General features: G+C 43.0%; 1 protein-coding gene across 2 annotated transcripts in view; it reads left to right on the forward strand.

Annotated features, from left to right (window-relative positions):
- DCSTAMP (dendrocyte expressed seven transmembrane protein) overlaps positions 1 to 20,878 on the forward strand; it is a 57,856-nt gene that overhangs the window by 34,379 nt on the left and 2,599 nt on the right. The window contains exons 1-2 of one of the 2 annotated variants that reach the window (XM_063324042.1): positions 8,689 to 8,729; positions 14,570 to 15,617. In XM_063324042.1, coding sequence (XP_063180112.1) covers positions 14,607 to 15,617 — 1,011 coding nt within the window. In that variant the 5' untranslated portion in view covers positions 8,689 to 8,729; positions 14,570 to 14,606. Of the gene's footprint in view, positions 1 to 8,688; positions 8,730 to 14,569; positions 15,618 to 20,878 lie in introns of those variants that run through there. The other variant, XM_063324043.1, reaches the window with a different exon arrangement.

Here is a 20,878-nt window from a genome sequence, read left to right on the forward strand (position 1 = left end):
CTGGAATAGGCTGCCCAGGGCGGTTGTGGAGTCCCCTTCTCTGGAGGCTTTCAAGACCCGCCTGGATGCAGTCCTGAGTAATGTGCTCTAGGCAATCCTGCTTTAGCAGGGGAGTTGGACTAGATGATGTCTAGAGGTCCCTTCCAATTCTGAAAAATTCCATGAAATTATGTGAAAGTGATACCACCAATTTAAAGTTTTTTTAATAATAGACCTTTTTCTAAGTACCATGATTTTGAAATGGGTTAAAGCAGGAATACACAAGCAGTTGGGCACATGATTCTAGGGAGGCTGGTAATGCTCAGTCCAGGGACTCAGATGAGTCCAAAACAAAGTGCATGACTGCACCAGGGGAAGCTCCAGCCCAAAAGCATGTGTCCATGCATTTGCCCAACAGCTCAGACTGTAAAGTGAAGGGCAGGAATCCCACAGGTAGCCATTGCCCAGCAAATATTTATTTCCAAATAAGATTGTTATTACAGAGCCCTTAACCCAGGATCTCACAGAGGCTGCATCCTCCTTTTTACTAGAGCTAGTTAGGCAGGTGCAGCTCCTCATTATAATGGGAAATTGCTACCAGTGCTTTTTTAAACATTGATTTTATGTTTCATTAAAAATGCCTATTCTCTCTGCAGTTGGAGGTAGCAGCTGTAGCTGGCTCCATAATTTGTTGGGAGTGACATCTCCAACATAGAAGGGGTTATGAAAGATAAACAAAGTGACTTATAACAGTGAAGAGAGGCATTTCTAGCTTCCATTAGAGAAGGATGCGATAAATCTGTGCCTTGGGTAGTCACTTCATGGTATCTGTTGTGCACTAGATTAAGACTCCATACAGAGGCATCAAGATCTCATTTTCCTGGGACCAAGTGAGGAGCATTTATGTGGCCCTCGGTGATGATTATTCAGCTGAACACTCTCTGTTAAACTGCTTTCCTGGAGACTGTTAGGAACCTTCCCCAGTTCAATTTGCAGGAATAGTTCTTTATAGCAAGCATCATGTTAGTGTTTTCACAGTGACTCAAACACTACCTCTATATCATGCAAAGATTAGCTTCAGCTACCAGTATCAGACACAAGCTTTACCCAAGCTCAGCAGTATTTGCACCAGGTTTTTCTCTGGAGCCCATCAGAAGTGAGTTTCCACAATCCTGATTCACTCTGAGAACCATTTACTCATAGCTGTTGTGTCACTGGCTCCAGACGTACTGCTCATCCGGTGGAGCCCTGCTCACTGTGAGTAATGATCCACTGTCATTATTTCATTTCCTCAGATATTTAGAAAAGAAAATGCAATTGTCTTATTTTTAATCTAAATTTCTGCTGTAGCAGTAAAACAGAAACAGTAATTAAAGCCATGAGTCAAAAACAAGAGCACAAATATTTACGAACACTAATCTTTGTTTCTTTCCTGGCTCTCTGGAAGTCAGCCTCAAGGGAGGACTGTTAGTTGCTAGCTGGTCTTCCTTAGGCAGAAGCCGGCAGAGCAGAATATCGGGTGATTTCAGTACGACACGGTGTGCACAGCTCTCAACTCACTTTGTTCTCGCAGCACACAGATATGTCACAAAAGGAAGCAACCTTCAGCATCCTAAAGACAAACCCAAAGAAATACGCATCCAGCTTGCATGTTACAATTGCTGAAGCACAGCATTATCAAAACTCTGTTAATCACGGCATCGTTATCAGTGGAAATGCATTAAGGAACTGCCAGAACAGTAGGATCTTGAGCAGAGATGTTTTTAATACTTTTATGTGCAAGTAAATTTTGCTAGTCATTCTGCAGGGATTAAGAAGAAAAATGGGAAAAGAGGCCAGAAATGCACTAATTCTGAAACCATCCTCACTTTTTTAGTGCAGACAGAAGGATTTATACTGCGTAGGCAGACAGAGCGGAAGAAAAAACCAACAGCCATTACCCTACTTTTGTTCAAATTAGCAAACTGTCAGTTCCTCCTGTTTTACAGTGGCCAATACTAGACAACATCACCAGGGAAGTCCAGGAACCAGGCAGGCACAGAAGCTGCTGTTAGCCAGAGAAAATATTCCCTGTGACAGAGGCTCGTGCTGTTGTTTGTGACCTGGTGGCCTCAGCCACCTCCAGCCAACAGGCATCCACCTTGATCCCAAAAAACGTGTTTGACAGTTGTACTGACACAACAGTTTGTGAGTGAAGGTGGACTGTGAGTGGGTCACTAAAATATTGTGCTTTAAAGGAATGGACAAAAAAGCCCAGTGACACCAGCATATTGGAGAGGTGTCTCTGGTTGCAGCACACGGGTTGGGAAAGACCAGCTGAAGATCTTTATCAGCATGCTGTGATCGCTGAAGGGAGCTAGGGCCTTAAGGAATTGAAATGTTAGGACACTTTTCAGGCTGCTGGATTGATTTCTGCATTGTCTGTGTGTACTTTACAGGTTTATTTGGTTCTCTAGGAGAGGCTAGGAACACTAATGCCAGTTACTGCCACAACTTGATTCAAATTGGTGAGCATGGGTAAAGCCTGCCCACAACTCCTTGTTCTTGAAAACGTAAAGAGTGGAAAAAGTCATTCCACCCAGATGACCATAAACTACTTTCTTTCTTATATATAGCCCAAGTAGATGCAAAAATTCCTTCCTCCCCACCCTCCTCTTTGGGCCCAGTTCCTTGGTTAAAAGCTGCTGACCCGGCCAGCATTTGGGTTATTATGAACGAACTTTCAGTGCCATAACTGGCTGGTCATGAAAGAAATGTCCTGTTGCACACTCCCACTGCTTTTAATGGTGCTGTGGGAACCTCTTTTCTTCCTGGAGCCCCAGAGGGGTTAGGAAGTGCTGCAAAATTTCCGTGGCCAAGAGATAAAGCCAGTGCCTATAAGCTGTTTTATTTCACTGTATAAAAATTGAGTAGTAGACAGACATCATCCCAGGTGAGGAAAATAGTGCCTTCTCTAGACTGCTTGCAGAGATGAAGAAAGCGATTAGCAATGAATGCTTGGTGGATGTTGAGGAAGACATATGTCTCTTCAGATATCTTCTTGGAAGAATCTCACAGGATATGTCACAGGATAGAAGAGAGGTCCAGGAGAGCTCATTGATATTCGAAAATCACCACCTCAAAGCTGAAGAATGATTCATCCCAGATAAATCAAGCAAAGGCAGCAGGAGGCCAGCACGGATGAGCAAGGAGCTCCTGACATAACTCAAACATAAAAATGAACCATAGGGGAGGTACAAGTAGGGACAGGGGATCCAGGAGGAATATAGGGACACTGTCTGATTGCATAGTGATTGGGTCAGGAAAGCCAAAGCCCACCTGGAGCTGAATTAGGTGATGCAGGCAAAGGGCAGCACAAAGAGTTTCTACAGCTCTATCAGCAACAAAAGAAAGAGATGGGGAAATGTGTGTCTACTGCTAAGTGCAGTAGGGGTTCTGCTGACAATGGACATAGAAAAGCCCAAAGTACTCAATGTCACCTTCAGCTCTGACTTTCCTAGGAAGATCACACTTCAGGAATCCCAAGCCTCTGAGAATACAGGCCAAGTCTGGAGCAAGGAATACTTGAGGAGGATCAGGTCAGGGAACGTTTAAACAAAGTCAGTCCATGGGACCTAATAAAAAGCAGTCATGGGTGCTGAGGGGGCTGGCTGATGTCACTGTGAGGCCACTCTTGATTATCTTTGAAAAGTCATGGTGCCTGAGAGAGGTTCCTGAAGAGTGGAAGGAAGCAAATGTTACTCCCATCTTCAAGAAGGGCAAGAAGGAGGATCCAGGGAACTACAATTTGGTCAGCCTCATCTTGATCCCTGTGAAGGTAATGGAGCAACTAATCTTGGAAACCACTTGCAGGAATGTTCAACATGGATTTACAAAAGGGAAGATATGCTTAGCCAACCTGACAGCCTACGATGATGTGACTGGCTTGCTGGATGAGTGAAGTTTACCTCGACTTCAGAAAGGCTTTCAACAGTGTCTCCCATAACATCATAGAATAGTTTGGATTGGAAGGGACCTTTAAAGATCATCTAGTCCAACTCACCCTGCAATGAGTAGAAACACCTTCAACTAGAACAGGTTGCTCAGAGCCCCGTCCAACCTAATCTTGAATGTTTCCAGGGATGGGGCCTCCACCACCTCTCTGGGCAAGCTGTTCCAGTGTTTCACCACCTTAGTTGTAAAAAAGGTCTTCATTTTATCTAGTCTAAATCTACCCCCTTTTAGTTTAATTCCATTACCCCTTGTCCTATTGCAACAGGTCCTACTAAAAATCTCATTCCCATCTTTCCTGTAGGCCCCGTTTAAGTACCGAAAGGCCGCCGTAAGGTCTCCCCAGAGCCTTCTCTTCTCCAGGCTGAACAACCCCAACTTCCTCAGCTTGTCCTCATAGGAGAGATGTTCCATCTCTCTGATCATTTTCTTCATTAATGACCTGGAAAGTGTGCACCCTCAGCAAGTTTGCAGATGATACAAAGCTAGGAGGAGTGACCGATACACCAGATGCTTGTGCTGTCATTCGGAGTGGCCTCAGTGGACCAACAGGGATCTCAACTGTCACAGAATCACAGAATGGTTGAGGTTGGAAGGGACCTCTGGAGGTCATGTGGCCCAAACCCTCCTCCGCTTGAGCAGGGTCACCTAGACCATGTCCAGATGGTCCAGAATAACCATTCTGTGATTCTGTAAACATCTGCTACATGCTGCTATCAAGGCTGAGGTGCTGGGCTCAATGAAGACTTGGCCCGACTTAATACGCACTTACCTGGATCACTTTACAGAATTTTCCCCTGCATAATACTATGAAGGATATATTCTGCTAAAAGATCATTTCATTCGTTTGTCCTATAATGAACAGAGACTTTCTCCAGTTATAGATGGGCCACTGTATCTAATTATACCCTTACATTCTGCATAATTTAGATGCCATGAACATTATGCTATGTTCATTTTGCTGCCTGCCAGGTTTCTGAACTTGTTCAGTAGCTGCTTTTGAAACAGCAGGGGTATGGCTGCTCTCTGGAGGAGAAACCTGGTCTTATGGTGAGACACTGAGACCTGCTACTTCAGTGCTCTCACTACCTGCTGGAAAACCAGCTGGCTGGAAAATTACATGCAGGCACATTTCAACCAAGGGCAAAAAGATAATGTTCATGCCAGCACTTCAGTAGTGGCTGATTGGACTGGACTCTACAAAGAGACTGAGGACAGAACTGAGCCTGACGTACAGCTCTAGATCTTTGAAATCAGAGTCTAAATGAGAGTCAATCTCCAATTTAGAATTCCGTAGGTGTAATAGGTGGCATCTCTGCAATGGACCTAATCGCCTATGACATTTGTGAGAAAAGCAATGGATACTTTTTATTCCAAAAATGGATCTGGAAGTTTAAAGATAAACAGTAAAACTATAACTGCAAGTTAGCTCTGAAAGTGGTTGTAAGAGACAGTGTATGAGGATGTTATTGGAAAGGTATAATAGGTGCTTAATAGATTGTGGATAAGATTCCTCTTACTCATTCTGTTGCTGTTGTCCTTGTAAATCAGCGTTTCAGCCTTTGGTTTTCTTTAAAGTAAATCTGTAGTCCTCTTTATGAGATGTCCCTGACAGCAACTGAATGAAAGAACTGACTGATTCAAAGGATCAACCCAATAACTGTTAGGATTGGTGTGACCCATTTCAAGTGGAGGGGATGGGTGTTCAGAATTATCTCCTTTCTCTCCCCTACACACAAATATACACACAAATTGTAGTGTCTGCAGAAACCAATAGTTTATTTAAAGTAAAATTTTAAGTGCCAAAGTTAAAGCAAAATAAAATTCTTATATATGTTCCAGAAAGTTGTAAGAAATACGATCTTATTTGGCTACCGAATGAACCAGAAGTTATTAAAAGTCTCTGCTGTGTGTTGTGTTGCCATATCACTGTGATAATGAAACCTCTTCTAGATTTTCAACTCTTTTCATGTTTCAACACAAATTAGCACTTCTCACCATTTTTTTATCAGTACCATGAGCAAGAAGCAAATTCATTTTCCACATCCAATAAATGAACTTTTCATTTCTCTGCAAGAAAACTACTGTCTTGCAAAAGTAAGAGATCATATGTCAGCTTATTCAAGTTATAAAAGCTGTAGGATATTTAAGATGCCAAGATGAATCCCTAAGTTACTCTGCAGTCTTTTATGCAGATAAAACTCCTGGAAGACAGACTGATTTCACCATTTCTTTAGGATCTCGAAGGTACAAAGTAATAATATTTTGTTGTGGTTTATTTTTTTTTATTACTGGGGTAGAATATTGTAGTTTTGATGGGTATATAGTAGTTATTAAACTTATCTGGAGCAAATGTAGAATATGAACATGGCGCATATACATGGTGCTGTGCCAGTAGAGATCAGAAGCAAGTTCAAATGGATGCAATATCTCAGTCTTGACTGGTAAGGCATCTGGTGAAGAATAAAATAATTTACGTTGGAAGGGACTCTTGAAAGCCATCTAGTTCAAATCCCCACTCAAAGCAGGTCCAGCTAGATCACGTTGCTCTGTGGTACTGGAATTTCTTCCCTGGACACAGCACTACACATGTGGTCTCACCAGTGCTGAGTTGAGGGGAAGAATCACTTCCCCTGACTTGTGGGCAAGATTCTTGCTCTAATAAGCTCAGAATGCCATTGGCCTTCTTTGCCGCGAGGGTGCATTGCTGGCTTGTGTTCAACTTGTTTTCCATGAAGAGATACAGATCTTTTTCTGCAAAGCTGCTTCCCAGCAGTCAGCTCCAGCCTGAACTGGTGCCTGGGGTTATTCCTCCCCAGGGACAAGACTTCGTATTTTCCTCTCGTGAACTTCATGAGATTCTTGTCAATCCATTTCCCCACCCTGTCAAAATTCCTCTGAATAGCAGCTCTATCCTCCTGTATATCAATTATTCCTCCCAGTTTGGTATCATCCACGAACTTGCACTCCATCACACCATCAGAGTTGTTAATATAAGAAAGTTTGTGCATATTATGTGGCTGATGTGGCTCATCAGAGTGCCCCTGGTGATCTTTTAGTTTGGCTGATTGTTTCTATGTTATTTATGAAGATCAAGAGCCAAAAATAGAGATAGGTGAATAAAACAGTACTTAGCCACCTACTTCCAAAGAACTGGTCTTAGAGTGCACTGAAAAATGCTCAGCCCCACTCACGTCCCATTCGTCGACAGGGTAAATCTACACTAGGGTTTATGCTTTTCCTTCAGCGATGATCTGCATCTAATTGCCACCCCAAGTCTCAGGTGCAGGCAATGAGTGTAGGATTTGAGCCCTGGGCTGGATGCAGACACACACGCATACTTGGTTATCAGTGTAGATGCAATTCCTGATGTAGGAGACCCATGCTGCCATGCCAGGTGGAGCAAAGGGTCAGTCTCTAGTGAGAGAGAATGTGCTGGGAACAAAGCAGCCCCCGGGTGGGATTCTGCTAAGCATCCAAGACCAGAAAAACAATTTGAATTAAATGAGTCTTTGGTTAATAAAGATAATAATTTCAATACATTTAATTTGCAAATATTTTTTATGTTAAAGAACCCTAAAACTTTGGGACATCTATTTAAGCACACCATGTCTTAAGAGTCCCAAAATAACTTCCCCAATGCAGCAGCACGTCTGTTTTTTCTCTTTCCTATCATTAAGTAAGTCACTAGTCATTTGATCCCTGCAGAGTCGAATTCAGTTGGAATTTCTTGTCAAATAAAGCACCAGATATTTTCAGTATGCTGGGAGTGTGGGCTAACTTCTGGTTTCTTATTCTTCTTGGGATATTTGTAAAAGAAACCAAAGAAGCAAAAAACCCGACAAAAATTAAAACCCAACAATCGCTAATTGTCTGGTAAGCTATGACCACAGCTCATCATGTGGTCATTTCTTGGCAGACTTAGACAAGGACTAGGACCATTTCTCTGTTGTAAACAGGCCAGTGGCAATCCCTGTTCAGGATGCGGCCTCAAAGGTTCTTAATAAAGATAATAAGTATTAATAATTAGGTGTTTCATACATGCTGCAAAGATAGCCTGTTGGACTAGGGGTGTCACAAGGATCAGTTAATATCTGCACATGATCTTGAAAATGCAAGTGCGCCATCAATGTCTTTGCTATTTTATGTCTCATTGAAAAATACTGAAGTACAATTCTAAAACTCCATACACAAGTCATATTTCAAATTTAGAGACCACCCTGCTCTACAGACTACATAATTTGAGTGTCTTTGTTGGATATTTAAGGTGGGCAGCATTCTAAGGACTGTATTCTGACAGATTGTCTACAGAAATATTTACACCGATCTCAGTAGGAACATTTGCAGGGTAAAAAAAATTAGAGCTCCAAAGTTATTTGGGCACTGCTGCTAGTTTCAAAGGGGAGCACCAAAATAGCTTAGATGTTCCAGACCTAAGGCATTATTCAACATAAATTTAAGTCTTTGAAATCTGGGCCCAGAACTCATTTGCTGATATCTATTACTCTGCCAGAAAAAAGGTGGAAAGTGGTACTTGCAAATTATATACTATTTTGGTCTTGTGCATAAGTTACTTCCTCATGAATCTTTGTCAAAACCAGAATAATTTCAAAATTGTAGTGTGCCTGACTCATTGAGGGAGGGTATGGGAAACATATTACTCATGGGAAATTTTTTACTAGTGCCCATCTCGGTTCCTCCCCAAAACCAAGAGACAGACAGCACTGTGAAGATCCTTCATGCGCTTTACAGGAGGGCCTGTAAGTAATGCTTTAGGGTTAATATCAAGGAACTGTGGATAGTAATCATGGACTGAGTTAGCTGTTCTAAGGTAATAAGACTTTCTTTAAGTTAATTGTTTTCACCTTACTGATTGGAGGGTCTATTCCTGAAGTTCATGAAGCAATTTAGTCCTAAACTCTCCCGAAATTATGTAGGGTAATATTATGTATAGGAGAAGGGATGATGTAACGCCTCATGTTCCCTTCCACCCCTCATAATGGATTTTTCTGTGTTTTCTAGAGTTGTTTCTGTCAATAGGCAAACTACCATTTGGGTTTCCCAAACTGCGCCTCCATTACCTGCCTGCACTTTAAGGGAAGCATATGTCTGTGCCTCTGCTGTATCAGAGCTTCCAAACATAACACAGCCCATAGTGGTATAAGTGAGAAAGTTGATTTCTTGTTCTGTCTTCCTTCCATAGCTGTCCATTTTCTATGGCTGCCCACAACACATTTTCTGTGTGCTGCTCTGAGTGCCCAGCTCAGTCAAATATAACCTGTGTTTGCAATCGAGAAACATAGGGAGAGGTTCATCCCACCTGACTTTGGATAGCTCTGTCTGAGTAATCCAGACTCTTTTCATAGTTGAGAGAGAGAAAAAGCTCCCACAGGATGCAATCCATCTCATGCGAGGGTGGACTTCTAAACCAGATCTGAAGTACGCCTCTGGGTAACTGCCCTTTTCTCCTCATTGACATAGAGACAGATAGCTCAGGTGTGGACATTGCACTGCTAATATCTGATATTAGATGACATTTAACCAATTTGTGGCATCCTACAGACTTGATAATACCCTGCAGTGTTCAGAATTTTCCTGAGCAGTGTATTTAAAATACATGAAGAAAAAGAGATCTTGATCGGTTGTTATTTTTGTTTGGTTGGTTTTGCTGTGTATAAATTGTTTTCTTTGCATTGCTGTGTTGTTTAGCATTTCGAGTTCCCATGTGCACACATTTGATTAGATATTTTAGTCCTTGCCTGTGTTTCTTGTGTTTAGTGCCATTTACTCTTCTTCCCGCTGCAGTTGAAAGCAAATAATGTAAACGTGAGAAATGACAGGGATCCCAACAAAGTCCTGGCCATAGTTACAATAACATTGCTGGATTTTAGGTTGGGCTTATATTGCTTTGCTGAATGCCCTGCATTGACCAAAGGAAATAATGTGGGACTCCCTCCTGTATTTCTGCCTCTTACTAAACCATAGTTCAGCATTGTAATTTTTTGACGGTATCCAAAAAAGGGAAGTAATTCTCTTACATTTCAATGTAACTGATCTAGGCTAGGAGAGCAGCCTGCTGAAACTGCCAAAAAAGGAAATATTTGTTTTTATATTCTTATTGTGTGCTTTCTCTTCCTTAATTCCTGTATAAAATCCAAACAGGATTTATGAGGCAAAGATCTCTGTGTAGCTGAAGCTTTAACATCAATGGGATATAAGTTTCCCATTTAACCTTATGTCCTTCTTAATAAGACTTTATTTTTATGTATAAGGATCCTGTTCACTGCACGGGTGAAAGGGCCTGCCATGCTGCCACGCTCCTCCTGAGATCGGCTCACACAATAGTGTTGCACAGAAAAAAGTTGTGTCAGACTTTGTGTGAGGGCACGAAAACTGAGTGGTACTAATCAGTACCAACTCAATGGGACTTGTAATCCCCAGGCTTTTTCCGAGTTAGGTCTGTGTTACAGGGAAAGTAGACTTAAAGATCTGCCTCTGTTTGTAATGCTTTGCCAAATCAGCTGTGACTCTACTAAAAAAACTAATTATTTAGTAAATCCCATTCTTTTTCTCACTACACACTTTTAGGAGACATATGCTTCTTCCATTGTATTAGAAATTGGCAGAGAGTTTGCACGGGTGGCTATTGCCTGTACTAGAAATCTAGGCCTGGTGATCACCTCTAAGCAAGCAGTAGCCTGGGTTGGCAAGGTTTCAGAAATATTCCCTGCAAATATAAGGAATTTCAATCTATCACAGTTGAACTAGATGATCGTTGTAGGTCCCTTCCAATGGAACTATTCTGTTCTGTTCTATTCTATTCTATTCTATTCTATTCTATTCTATTCTATTCTATTCTATTTATTCTATTCTAACTGTGGCAAGCCATCATCAGATACAGGATGAGGAAGGGACTAGAACAGGACCAAATCAGTAGTGAAGAGGACCTCAACTTCTTGGACAACGAATATGGAGGAGTCTCCATACTTTAGGACTTGTGGCTGAGCTGGAAATACATTTTTTAGGGACTCTTGATGCTATGTGCTTATCCTCCGCTTACTTAAAAACTGTAGCCAATATCTGAATTATCACAAGTATGATCTTAAAAGCTCCTTGAAATTTTTCTCTTTTAAAAATGAAACTAGAAAAATACTTCTTAATTATATTGCATTAATTTCAGTACATCACAAGCCTTAAGATGCATGGCCTAAACTCCTTGCTGTAGAGTCTCTGTTTGAAAATTCATTCTTATAATTACTTCTGCCAGTGTGCCATATGGTAGATGAATATCACGCGTCCAAATCTGAGTAAGTATTTCCTAGAGAGGGAAACTAAGGCATGGAGAGGTTCCCCTTGGACCCTACAGAAAAATCAGGTTCAAAGGCAGAGCCAGAGCACAAGAGTTTCCAGCTCCTCTCTGTGATGCACATCACGAGAAACTACAGTGGAAAAAAACTGGCACTTAAGAGTAAGAAACTGCTTTCCAAGAATAATTATTTCCTTATGCTACATAAATAATGGCAGCAGCCCCTGTATTAATTCATGTAACAGGACAGAAGAAAAATTGTTTTGCTTCAGACTGCAACTGAAATGAAGGTTTTTTTCTTGTCAGCCTCCAATTAGAATTTGTATCTGCACCTAACAGCTTCAGGAGAGCTTTTGCAATTTATGTTTTCAAGAGGAGTCATTACAGAAAGCTCACAAGGTTTACTATTTCTTTAAGCACTGGATTAGCTTCTTTAGTCGAGCCAAAGATTTATTTCTACCTCTGAGCCAGAGTGTTATTTTCCCTTCCCAAGCATTCACAGCTGTTTAAGTGCCTGCTGATACAAGAATTTTCAGCATTCACATTTTTTTAGGTTTAGAGTTTTCATCTTTTGCCTGATTCTCCTGTGCTGAATATCTACTTCTGATGCTGATGTCTTATGGGGGAAAACAGAGGTGTCAGACAAGCCACAGAGATGCACGCTGCGAGCCTGACTCTGACCCTGGTGGTGGCCGAGCTCAGAGACAGGCTCTGCAGAGGGCAGGGGTGCTCCCTTCCCAACCTTCCCAGTGCAGAGACACCTGTGCGTCCATGCCACAGGCTCCAGAAATTAGTGGTTCTTTATGATGCCTTTCCTGCCTTAAAACTCTGGGTTCATGCAGGTTAGGGACAAACCTGCCATGTATGTGCTGAGTAGTGCAGTGATCTCACGTAACAGCATTGAATCCGCCCAGTAAAGGAGACTTTTTGATTCTTTTCAAATTCTGTCCATATTTTGCAAGTCTTCAGCCTCCTGGTCCAGAAGTACAACTTCTGTTCATTCTAAGGCTTTATTCTTGACTGTTTCTCCAATTCTTAGATGCAGTCATACCAAACTCCCAGTCACATATTGCAGCCATTTACTGAATGCTTAGAAACGTTAACAGGAATACACTATACCCATAGACACAGACAACACCATGCAGAAACTATGTTTGAGAACAGCTGTGAAATCAATGCTGCAAAAGAAAACTCAAAATGTGTTCTCTCACCCAAAGTTTTTGCAGAATATTATATAAATGTTAGGTTTTTAGCATTTGAAACGGAAGTCCAGATCTATGCACTGTACAGGGCAATTTTTCTTAGATCTACCAAGAAGATGTGTCGGTATGTACTGTTTAAGGACCCGGCCTAGGAAGTTGAGGATTCTCTGGCAGGGTTTGCTGGCTGTTAGGTCTGGTCCTGCTTGACTCCAGGATGATGAACATCTGCTTTTTAATTATGTTTCCTAAAAAGGCCTCATTAATTTCTAGTCCAGTAAGAAGAGGGCAAAGCAGACCGTCCCCATAAGCGAAGGGTAGCTCTGCTCACGGCAAAGCTGGAGTCCGGTGGCTTGTGTGCTACCTCTCCTCCCCGTTACGCTTGCACCACTTCCCCAAACACACAGCGACTTCTACCTACAGCTTCCTGAATACTTCGTGGACGTTAATTAACTGATTTCACTCCTGTGCAGGAGCTGCTAATTGCTGTTATACACCCTTTACAGATGAGTTCACTGAGGCCCTGGAGGGAAGCAATTTCCTCAGCCTTCCCAAGCAGAGTGAGAGTGCCAGGGATTGAGCCCACCCTGAGAGCTATTGCCCACCATTAATCCCTGCTGAAGCAATTAAGCACTGAAAACACTCAGCACCTTTCAGGATAGCCCTCAGCACTAGAAAGGATCAGGCCCAAGTGCGACCAAGGAAAAGCAGCACACCAAGCACAGCAGTCCAAGAAGGTCCCACCTGGGGTCAGATGCCTGTTCCAATCACCCTCAACTCCTGCTGCATGCAAAGCCAATAATGATATAACTAATAACTAATTACAATGAGAGGAAGGGGAAAATGGTGCAGCAAATGCTAGCAGAATTCATAAAGTCAAATGCCAGTAAAATACACTATGTATACAAAATAATAGTTTAGTTCCTGGCTACCCGCTGTGTTCAAACTAAACAAAAGACGAAGTAATACCTTTAGGATGTATTTGCAAAGACAACTGTTCCCTATTACAGGATAAAATTGCAACACTTTATTTTATTTAATTAGTATCTCATTTGTTCTTGTATGTTAAAAGGCTAATATGCGTGTAAATTGATCTTGCATCTCTGGACAAATTGCACTATAAATATTATATTGCAAAATAAGAAGGAAAGATGGGGCCACTGGATTATCTCTGATCAAAATGAACTGAATCTCACAGGACTACTCTGTAACTTACAGTATCGGCATGCTGGTAGGCAGGAGAGATAGTGAGAAGTACGAGCAATTAGGGTTAAAAGTGCACATAGAATCATAGAATCATAGAATTGCCTAGGTTGGAAGGGACCTTTCACATCATCTAGTCCAACCATCAACGTAATTCTGACAAAAACCATCACTAAACCATATCTCTAAGCGCTATGTCTCCCCATCCAGGGATGGTGCCTCAACCACTTCCTTGGGCAGCCTGTTCCAATGCTTAATAACCCCTTCAGTGTAAAAAATTTTCCCAGGAGAGACCCAAAGAAGGCATGATGCCTCTGAGACACACTTTCCTCCCTCTGTACTGACCACCCTCCAGCTGAAAAAAGAGAGCTTCATCCCCCATCCCTGGCAGCTGCTCCACCAGTTCCTTCCTTCCCCGGCAGCTCTCTGGCTGCTCCCCGTGGGTTGAGACAGGCTCCCCTCCAGTGGGCTGCTGGTGGGAAGTTTCCATGCTCCCGTCTTTCCCTTTCCCGGTACCCCTGTAAGGCAAAGTGAACATCTGTGGGGAAGCACTGCGTGCTACGGAAGGCTTGCGTCCCTCTCATTCTCTCCTCGTACAGACACACACACAAATATGTATATATGAACCGCTGTGTCTATATACCAAATGAGAAATCAAAGTGTATAAAAATTAAAAGAACAGCAACAAAAAAAGACAGAACTTTTTAGAGTCACCTCTCCTATGTTTATATATGTGATATTAGGGATGAAGGTTTGGGTCTCACACGTGGAAGTTGAGTCAGACCTGCATTTTTTGCAACGGGAAGTACTATTGATCAGCCAGTTAAAAGCACGTCATCGTCAATAGTGTGACCCTGTAACTAACTGTATTTTTGTTTTCCTTTCCTTTTAGTTTGAGCCATCGCAGTGTCAGCAACAATCAGAAGAAAATGCAAACATTTGTCTCAATAGCCCAGAATGCCTGGGGAGTTTTCATATCCGAAAGGAAGCCTGGCTGGAAGTATCTGATGCAGCTTTTTGCAGTTTGCTCTGCAGTTGGCTTCCTCTCAAGCTTTCTCTTATTCCTTGGCATGCACTTCTCCCTGGCACACCACCCTTTGGGTCCCTTATTGATTTCTGGATTCATCTGGATCTCCTTTTCTATCGCGCTCTCCTGTTTCAAGCACCTGCGCTGTTTTAGTGTCCTGTTCCTTCTTTCTTGTGGACTGCAAAATGGCAGGAATGCTCTTATTACTGCTGGCACAGGCGTCGTGGTGGCCGGCAACGTCCAAAATATTTTTCACAACCTAAAGGTTCTGGCAGACAGTATAACCTGTCATTTGGAGTATGAGCAATTTGCCTTGATAAAATATTATGTTGAGGCAGTAAAATGGATTTACGACAAAGCCAAGCTTTCCACTGAACTATTACTAAGGCATGAATTCACACCATCTTATTCAATTTCAGATGATGAACTAAAACAACAGCTAAATGACACAAAGCAAGAAATCCAGAGAGTTGCTAACCAGATATCTTTTATGCTGACTATACTGCCCTGTATAGGCCAGAAAGTGTTTCCTGTAGTGGGAATTTTTCTAGCTTCTTTTGGAACTGGCCTCTTTATCAAAAAATTTGTGGGCTCTCACAGTGCCAAATTTAAGAATACTTATATCACTAAACAGTTCATCGCATTTGATGAGCAGCAAAAGCAACAGCAAAGACCCTGCCTCCTGCCACTTAACAGAAAAGAAAGAAAAGATTATGTGACAATCCCATCTTTCTGCCTCACAAGGAAGGACAAAAGAAACATGCAGTACTTTTTCCTCCCTGTAATTATTCATCTTTGCATCTGGCTTCTGTTTGCTGCAGTAGATTATTTGTTTTATTGGTTAATTATTTCTGTGAATAAACATCTCCAAGAAGTACCCGATCTAGAGATTAAACTCAGCCTCTTTCAGCAAGTAAGTACTTATCAGTACTTTATATTTCTTATTTTAGTGTTGAAAAACTTCCCTTCGTTTCAGCAGCTGCAGGAGCAGACATACAGCCAATGAGCCATCAGTGCTTTCATGGCATTTTGATTCATTTTCTTTCAAAAAGGGCCATTGCCTTTACAGATACGTATGTTGGATGGAACCAGACAGTCCTCCGCACTTTCCAAAGTGTCATCATATTTCTAAAGTATAGTAAATATTGGAAGAAGGACTCCATTTATATATGTGGAGAAGACCAGAAGCTTAAAATTGGAAACTCACAGTGATGACAGTCGTGAAGCACCACTTTTATAGTCAAAATGCTGCTGTGACGCTGACGTAGGAGATGCTTACCTTTGCTTAGCTGAGTATGCATCATTTTAAAAAGCATGGCTGCATACATACGAAATAATAATACGTTGCCAGAATCTCAACATTCTTCTAGCAGGAGCAACAGTGGCATAAAGTGGCATACAGAACCATAGAGTAATTAGTTTGGAAGGGACATCTGGAGCCCACTTATACCAATTTCATGCTCAAAACAGGCCTAACTTCAGAGTCAGGTCAGATTGCTCAGAGTCTTGTCTGTGAATACTTCTAAGGCTGGAGATTTCTCAGGCCCAGGAAAGCTGTCCAGTTTGGTAGCTTGCAAGATCAGGCTTAAAACATTTCCCAAAAGCACATAACCCTTTGATAATTTCAAGATAAATAGATTTCAAAGGGATGCTTGACTGGCTGGATGGCCAGGCCCAAAGAGTTGGGATGAATGGATTAAATCCAATTGGCAGCTGGTGACAAGCGGTGTTCCCCAGGGATCACTATTAGGGCCTGTATGCTTTACTATCTTTATCGATGATCTGGATGAGGGGATCCAGTGCACCCTCAGTAAGTTTGCAGATAACACCAAGTTGGGTGGGAGTGTTGATCTGCTTGAGGGTAGGAAGGCTCTACAGAGGGACCTGGACAGGCTGGATCAATGGGCCAAGGCCAACTCTATGAGGTTCAATGAGGCCAAGTGCTGGGTCCTGCACTTGGGTCACAACAATCCCATGCAGCGCTACAGGCTTGGGAAAAAGTGTCTGGAAAGCTACCCAGCAGAAAAGGACCTGAGGATGTTGGTTGACAGCCAGCTGAATATGAGCCAACATTGTGCCCAGGTGACCAAGAAGGCAAATAATATCCTGGCCTGCATCAGGAATAGTGTGGCCAGAAGGATTAGGGAAGTGATAGCCTGGCAGAAAAGGACCTGGGGGTGTTACCTGAACTTTCTTTTAGCAAGGTAGATGCAAAAGCCATTACATTTACTGTAACTGTGCCATCAGCACATATATAACAAGTCAGACCCATCCTGGAGAGGTTGATTCCTGTGCAAAAGCAGAGAGGCTTTCACCATCTGGTCAGTCAGTCTAATGCGAGATATGTTGAGGAGACAGATTGTTACACATGCTAAGGGGGCTTTATACCTCATATAAATCCTGCTGCTGCACATCTAGCATCTACAAACCAGCACACAAAATGGTCCTGGTCCCCTAGGATATGGTCTTTCAAAGAAGAAGGGTTGAGGAGAGCTCGTTGATATTCAAAAATCAGCCCCTCAAAGCTGAAGAATGATTCATCCCAGATAAATCAAGCAAAGGCAGCAGGAGGCCAGCATGGATGAGCAAGGAGCTCCTGACATAACTCAAACATAAAAAAGGTGGAAGTACATAGAGGAGGTGGAAGTAGGGACAGGGGATCCAGGAGGAATATAGGGACACTGTCTGATTACATAGTGATTGGGTCAGGAAAGCCAAAGCCCACCTGGAGCTGAATTAGGTGATGCAGGCAAAGGGCAGCACAAAGAGCTTCTATCTCTGCTAACTGTTCTCTTCTATCTCAGGTCTATCAGCAGCAAAAAAAAAGAGATGGGGAAATGTGTGTCTACTGCTAAGTGCAGTAGGGGTTCTGCTGACAATGGACATAGAAAAGCCCAAAGTACTCAATGTCACCTTCAGCTCTGACTTTCCTAGGAAGATCACACTTCAGGAATCCCAAGCCTCTGAGACTACAGGCCAAGTCTGGAGCATGGAAGGCTTACCCTTGGTGGAGGAGGATCAGGTCAGGGAACATTTAGACAAAGCCCATGAGACCTGATGGTAGCCCCCTATGGTTTGGCTGATGTCACTCTAAGGCCACTCTTGATGATCTTTGAAAAGTCATGGTGCCTGAGAGAGGTTCCTGAAGAGTGGAAGGAAGCAAATGTTGCTCCCATCTTCAAGAAGGGCAAGAAGGAGGATCCAGAGAACTACAATTTGGTCAGCCTCATCTTGATCCCTGGGAAAGTGATGGAAAATATCATTGTGGAAGCCATTTCTAAATATGTGAAGGCCAAGAAGGCTATTAGGAGTAGTCAGCAAGCATTTCCAATCATGCTTGACCAACGTAACAGCCTTCTATGACATGATCACTGGATTATTAGATGAAGACAGAACAGTGGATGCTGATTTTGCATTTATTAAGGCTTCCAACGCTGTGTTCCACAACATCCTCATTGACAAAGTGCTTAAGTGTGGGCTAGATAAATGGGGAGTGACGTGAGCTGAAAAATGGATGAACTACTAGACAGAAAAAGTTCTGATTAGTGGCACAAAGTCACTTTTGATCTCTCCCAGGAGTAGATACTGGAACCTATACTGTTTAACCTGAACAGAGGAACATATTGTAGCCATACAAGTCTGCAGATCATATAAAACTGGGAAGAGTGGCTGAAACACTAGGGGATTGTGCTGCCATTCAGAAGGACTTGAAAAGGCTAGAGAATTGGTCTGATGAAGAGGAATAACCCCATGTACAATACATGTTGGGGGCCGACCATCTGGGAGGTGGCTTTAGAGAAAAAGGCCCTGGGAGTTCTGATGGACTCTGAGTTTACCACAAGCGTGCAATGTGCCCTTATGGCAAAGAAAGGGCTATCCTGGGCTGCATTAGGCAGAGTGCTTCCAGCAGGCTGAGGGAGGCGGTCCTTTCCCTTTGCTCAGCACCTGTGAGACCCATCTGGAGTGCTGTGCCCAGTGCTGGGCTCCCCAGTGCAAGAGAGACACACATATACTGGAGTGAGTTGAGTAACAGGTCAAGAAGATGATTAAAGGACTGGCCCGTTTGCCTTACAAGGAGGGGCTGACAGAGCTGGGGCTGTTCAAGCTGGAGAAGAGAAAGCTCAGGAGGATCTCATTAATGTGTGTAAATACTTGCTGGAGGGAGGGGTGTAAGGAAGAGGAGCCAGACTCTTGTTAGTGGTGCCCAGTGCAGGGACAAGAGGCAGAGAGAAAAATCAAAGGAAATGCCCTTTCATTATAAGATTTTTTTTATTATTTTTTTTTTTTACTCTTCAGGTGATCAAACACTAGAAGAGGTTTTTGAGGCAGGTTGTGGAGATACTAAAAAACCCAACTGAACACTGCCCTAAGCAACCGGCTGTAGCTATTCTCCGTGTACTGCTGCATGTGGCTTTGCCCGTGTTTCTACCCTTCGTACCTTGAGCACAGCCCCTTATCATGACCTGCCCTGGGTGTGACCCTAGTCAGGGCAGAGAAGGAGCTTAGTCCCACCATCCATGGACAGTGCACCTGAGCCTGAACCTGACCCTGTCTGGCTGATTCATGAGTCCTGTACTATGAATTTGCTCTCTTTGTGTGCAGTGTTCACTCCTGCGGAGAGCTGGCTGACTCTCCCAAAACAGAAAATCATACTATTATCGGGTTGTTTCCACTACCTCATTGAAGGCTAGTCAATTAAAAAGTAAAATTTAATCTCAACAGATTTATCATAACAAGCCTCAGGGCTGCTGATCTCAGGGAATCTAGAAAGCTGGCTGGGTGAGCAGGGCAGATGCAGCGACTTCTTGAGATGTTTATTTTTGGTATGAATAGTAAAGTTCTTCATGCACTTATACCCCTGGTTCAAGTGCGTTCCTATTGCAGGTTCAGTTTAGGGATAAAATGTAGAGAGAGACTGAAACAGGATAATGTCCAGGAAAGGATACCAGGCTGAAAATGGGTAGCATGCTTTGGGCACCTGATTTTTCCAATGAGCATCTAACAGAAGTGCCTGGCCTCTGCAAGGTGGTTAGAAGAGCCGTAAGGAAGAGCAACATATCCCCCTAGCATGGTCAGAAAAGAGGGCCGGGTGATTCAGTGTCCCTACATGCAGAACAGAAAGTTGCCTGCCAGTAGGAAATACTGGTCCCAGCAGCCTAGCTAATTTAGCCCCTCTCATTCAGCATTTCAACCCACAAGCAATGCAACACATCAGCTCTTCTAAGCAAAGGCACCTGTTAGAGGAGGAGGGGTGGCTTTGTTTGCGGGGTACGCTTGTGGTCAGAGCACCCGCCTAGGTGGGTGTGGAAGCACTGCTGACCAAGACCTGAGCCACCAGCCACAAAGGGACCAACGCAGTGTCGTGTGTCTGCTCTTTTACCCTGAAGGAAGGACCATCCAAAAGAGGATCTGTGCTGATTCATGACAGTGGGAATATATTAAATGATTATAGTCAGATTAGCTAAATATTTATTTGTTAGAGCCACTGAGAAGGTAAGTTCCTAACATCCTGAATTGTGGGACAGTCTCCCAAGAGAAATAGTGAAAATGCAGTCTGAGTAATTTATAAATAGCTAGTAAACATATTGTTATGAGCATAGCACATATAGAATCATAGAATCATAGAATCATAGAATTGTTGAGGTTGGAAGGGACCTTTAAGATCATCGAGTCCAACCTTTAGCCTACCCTGACAAGAGCCACTTCTAAACCATGTCCCTCAGTGCCCCATCTACCCTTTTTTTAAACACCTCCAGAGATGGTGAATCCACCACCTCCCTGGGCAGCCTATTCCAATGTTTAATAACCCTTTCAGTGTAAAAATGTCTCCTAATATCCAATCTAAACCTCCCCTGACGTAACTTGAACCCGTTTCCCCTCGTCCTATCACTTGTCACCAGGGAGAAGAGGTCAGCCCCCATCTCTCTACAACCTCCTTTCAGGTAGTTGTAGAGGGTGATAAGGTCTCCCCTCAGCCTCCTCTTCTCCAGGCTAAACAACCCCAGCTCCCTCAGTCGTTCCTCATAAGGTTTGTCCTCCAGGCCCCTCACCAGCTTTGTAGCCCTTCTCTGGACACGCTCCAACACCTCAATGTCCCTCCTGTAGCGAGGGGCCCAAAACTGAACGCAGTACTCGAGGTGGGGCCTCACCAGTGCCGAGTACAGGGGGATGATC

Source organism: Chroicocephalus ridibundus, chromosome 2 (genome assembly GCF_963924245.1).
Source record: "Chroicocephalus ridibundus chromosome 2, bChrRid1.1, whole genome shotgun sequence".
NCBI classification, from domain to species: Eukaryota; Metazoa; Chordata; class Aves; order Charadriiformes; family Laridae; genus Chroicocephalus; species Chroicocephalus ridibundus.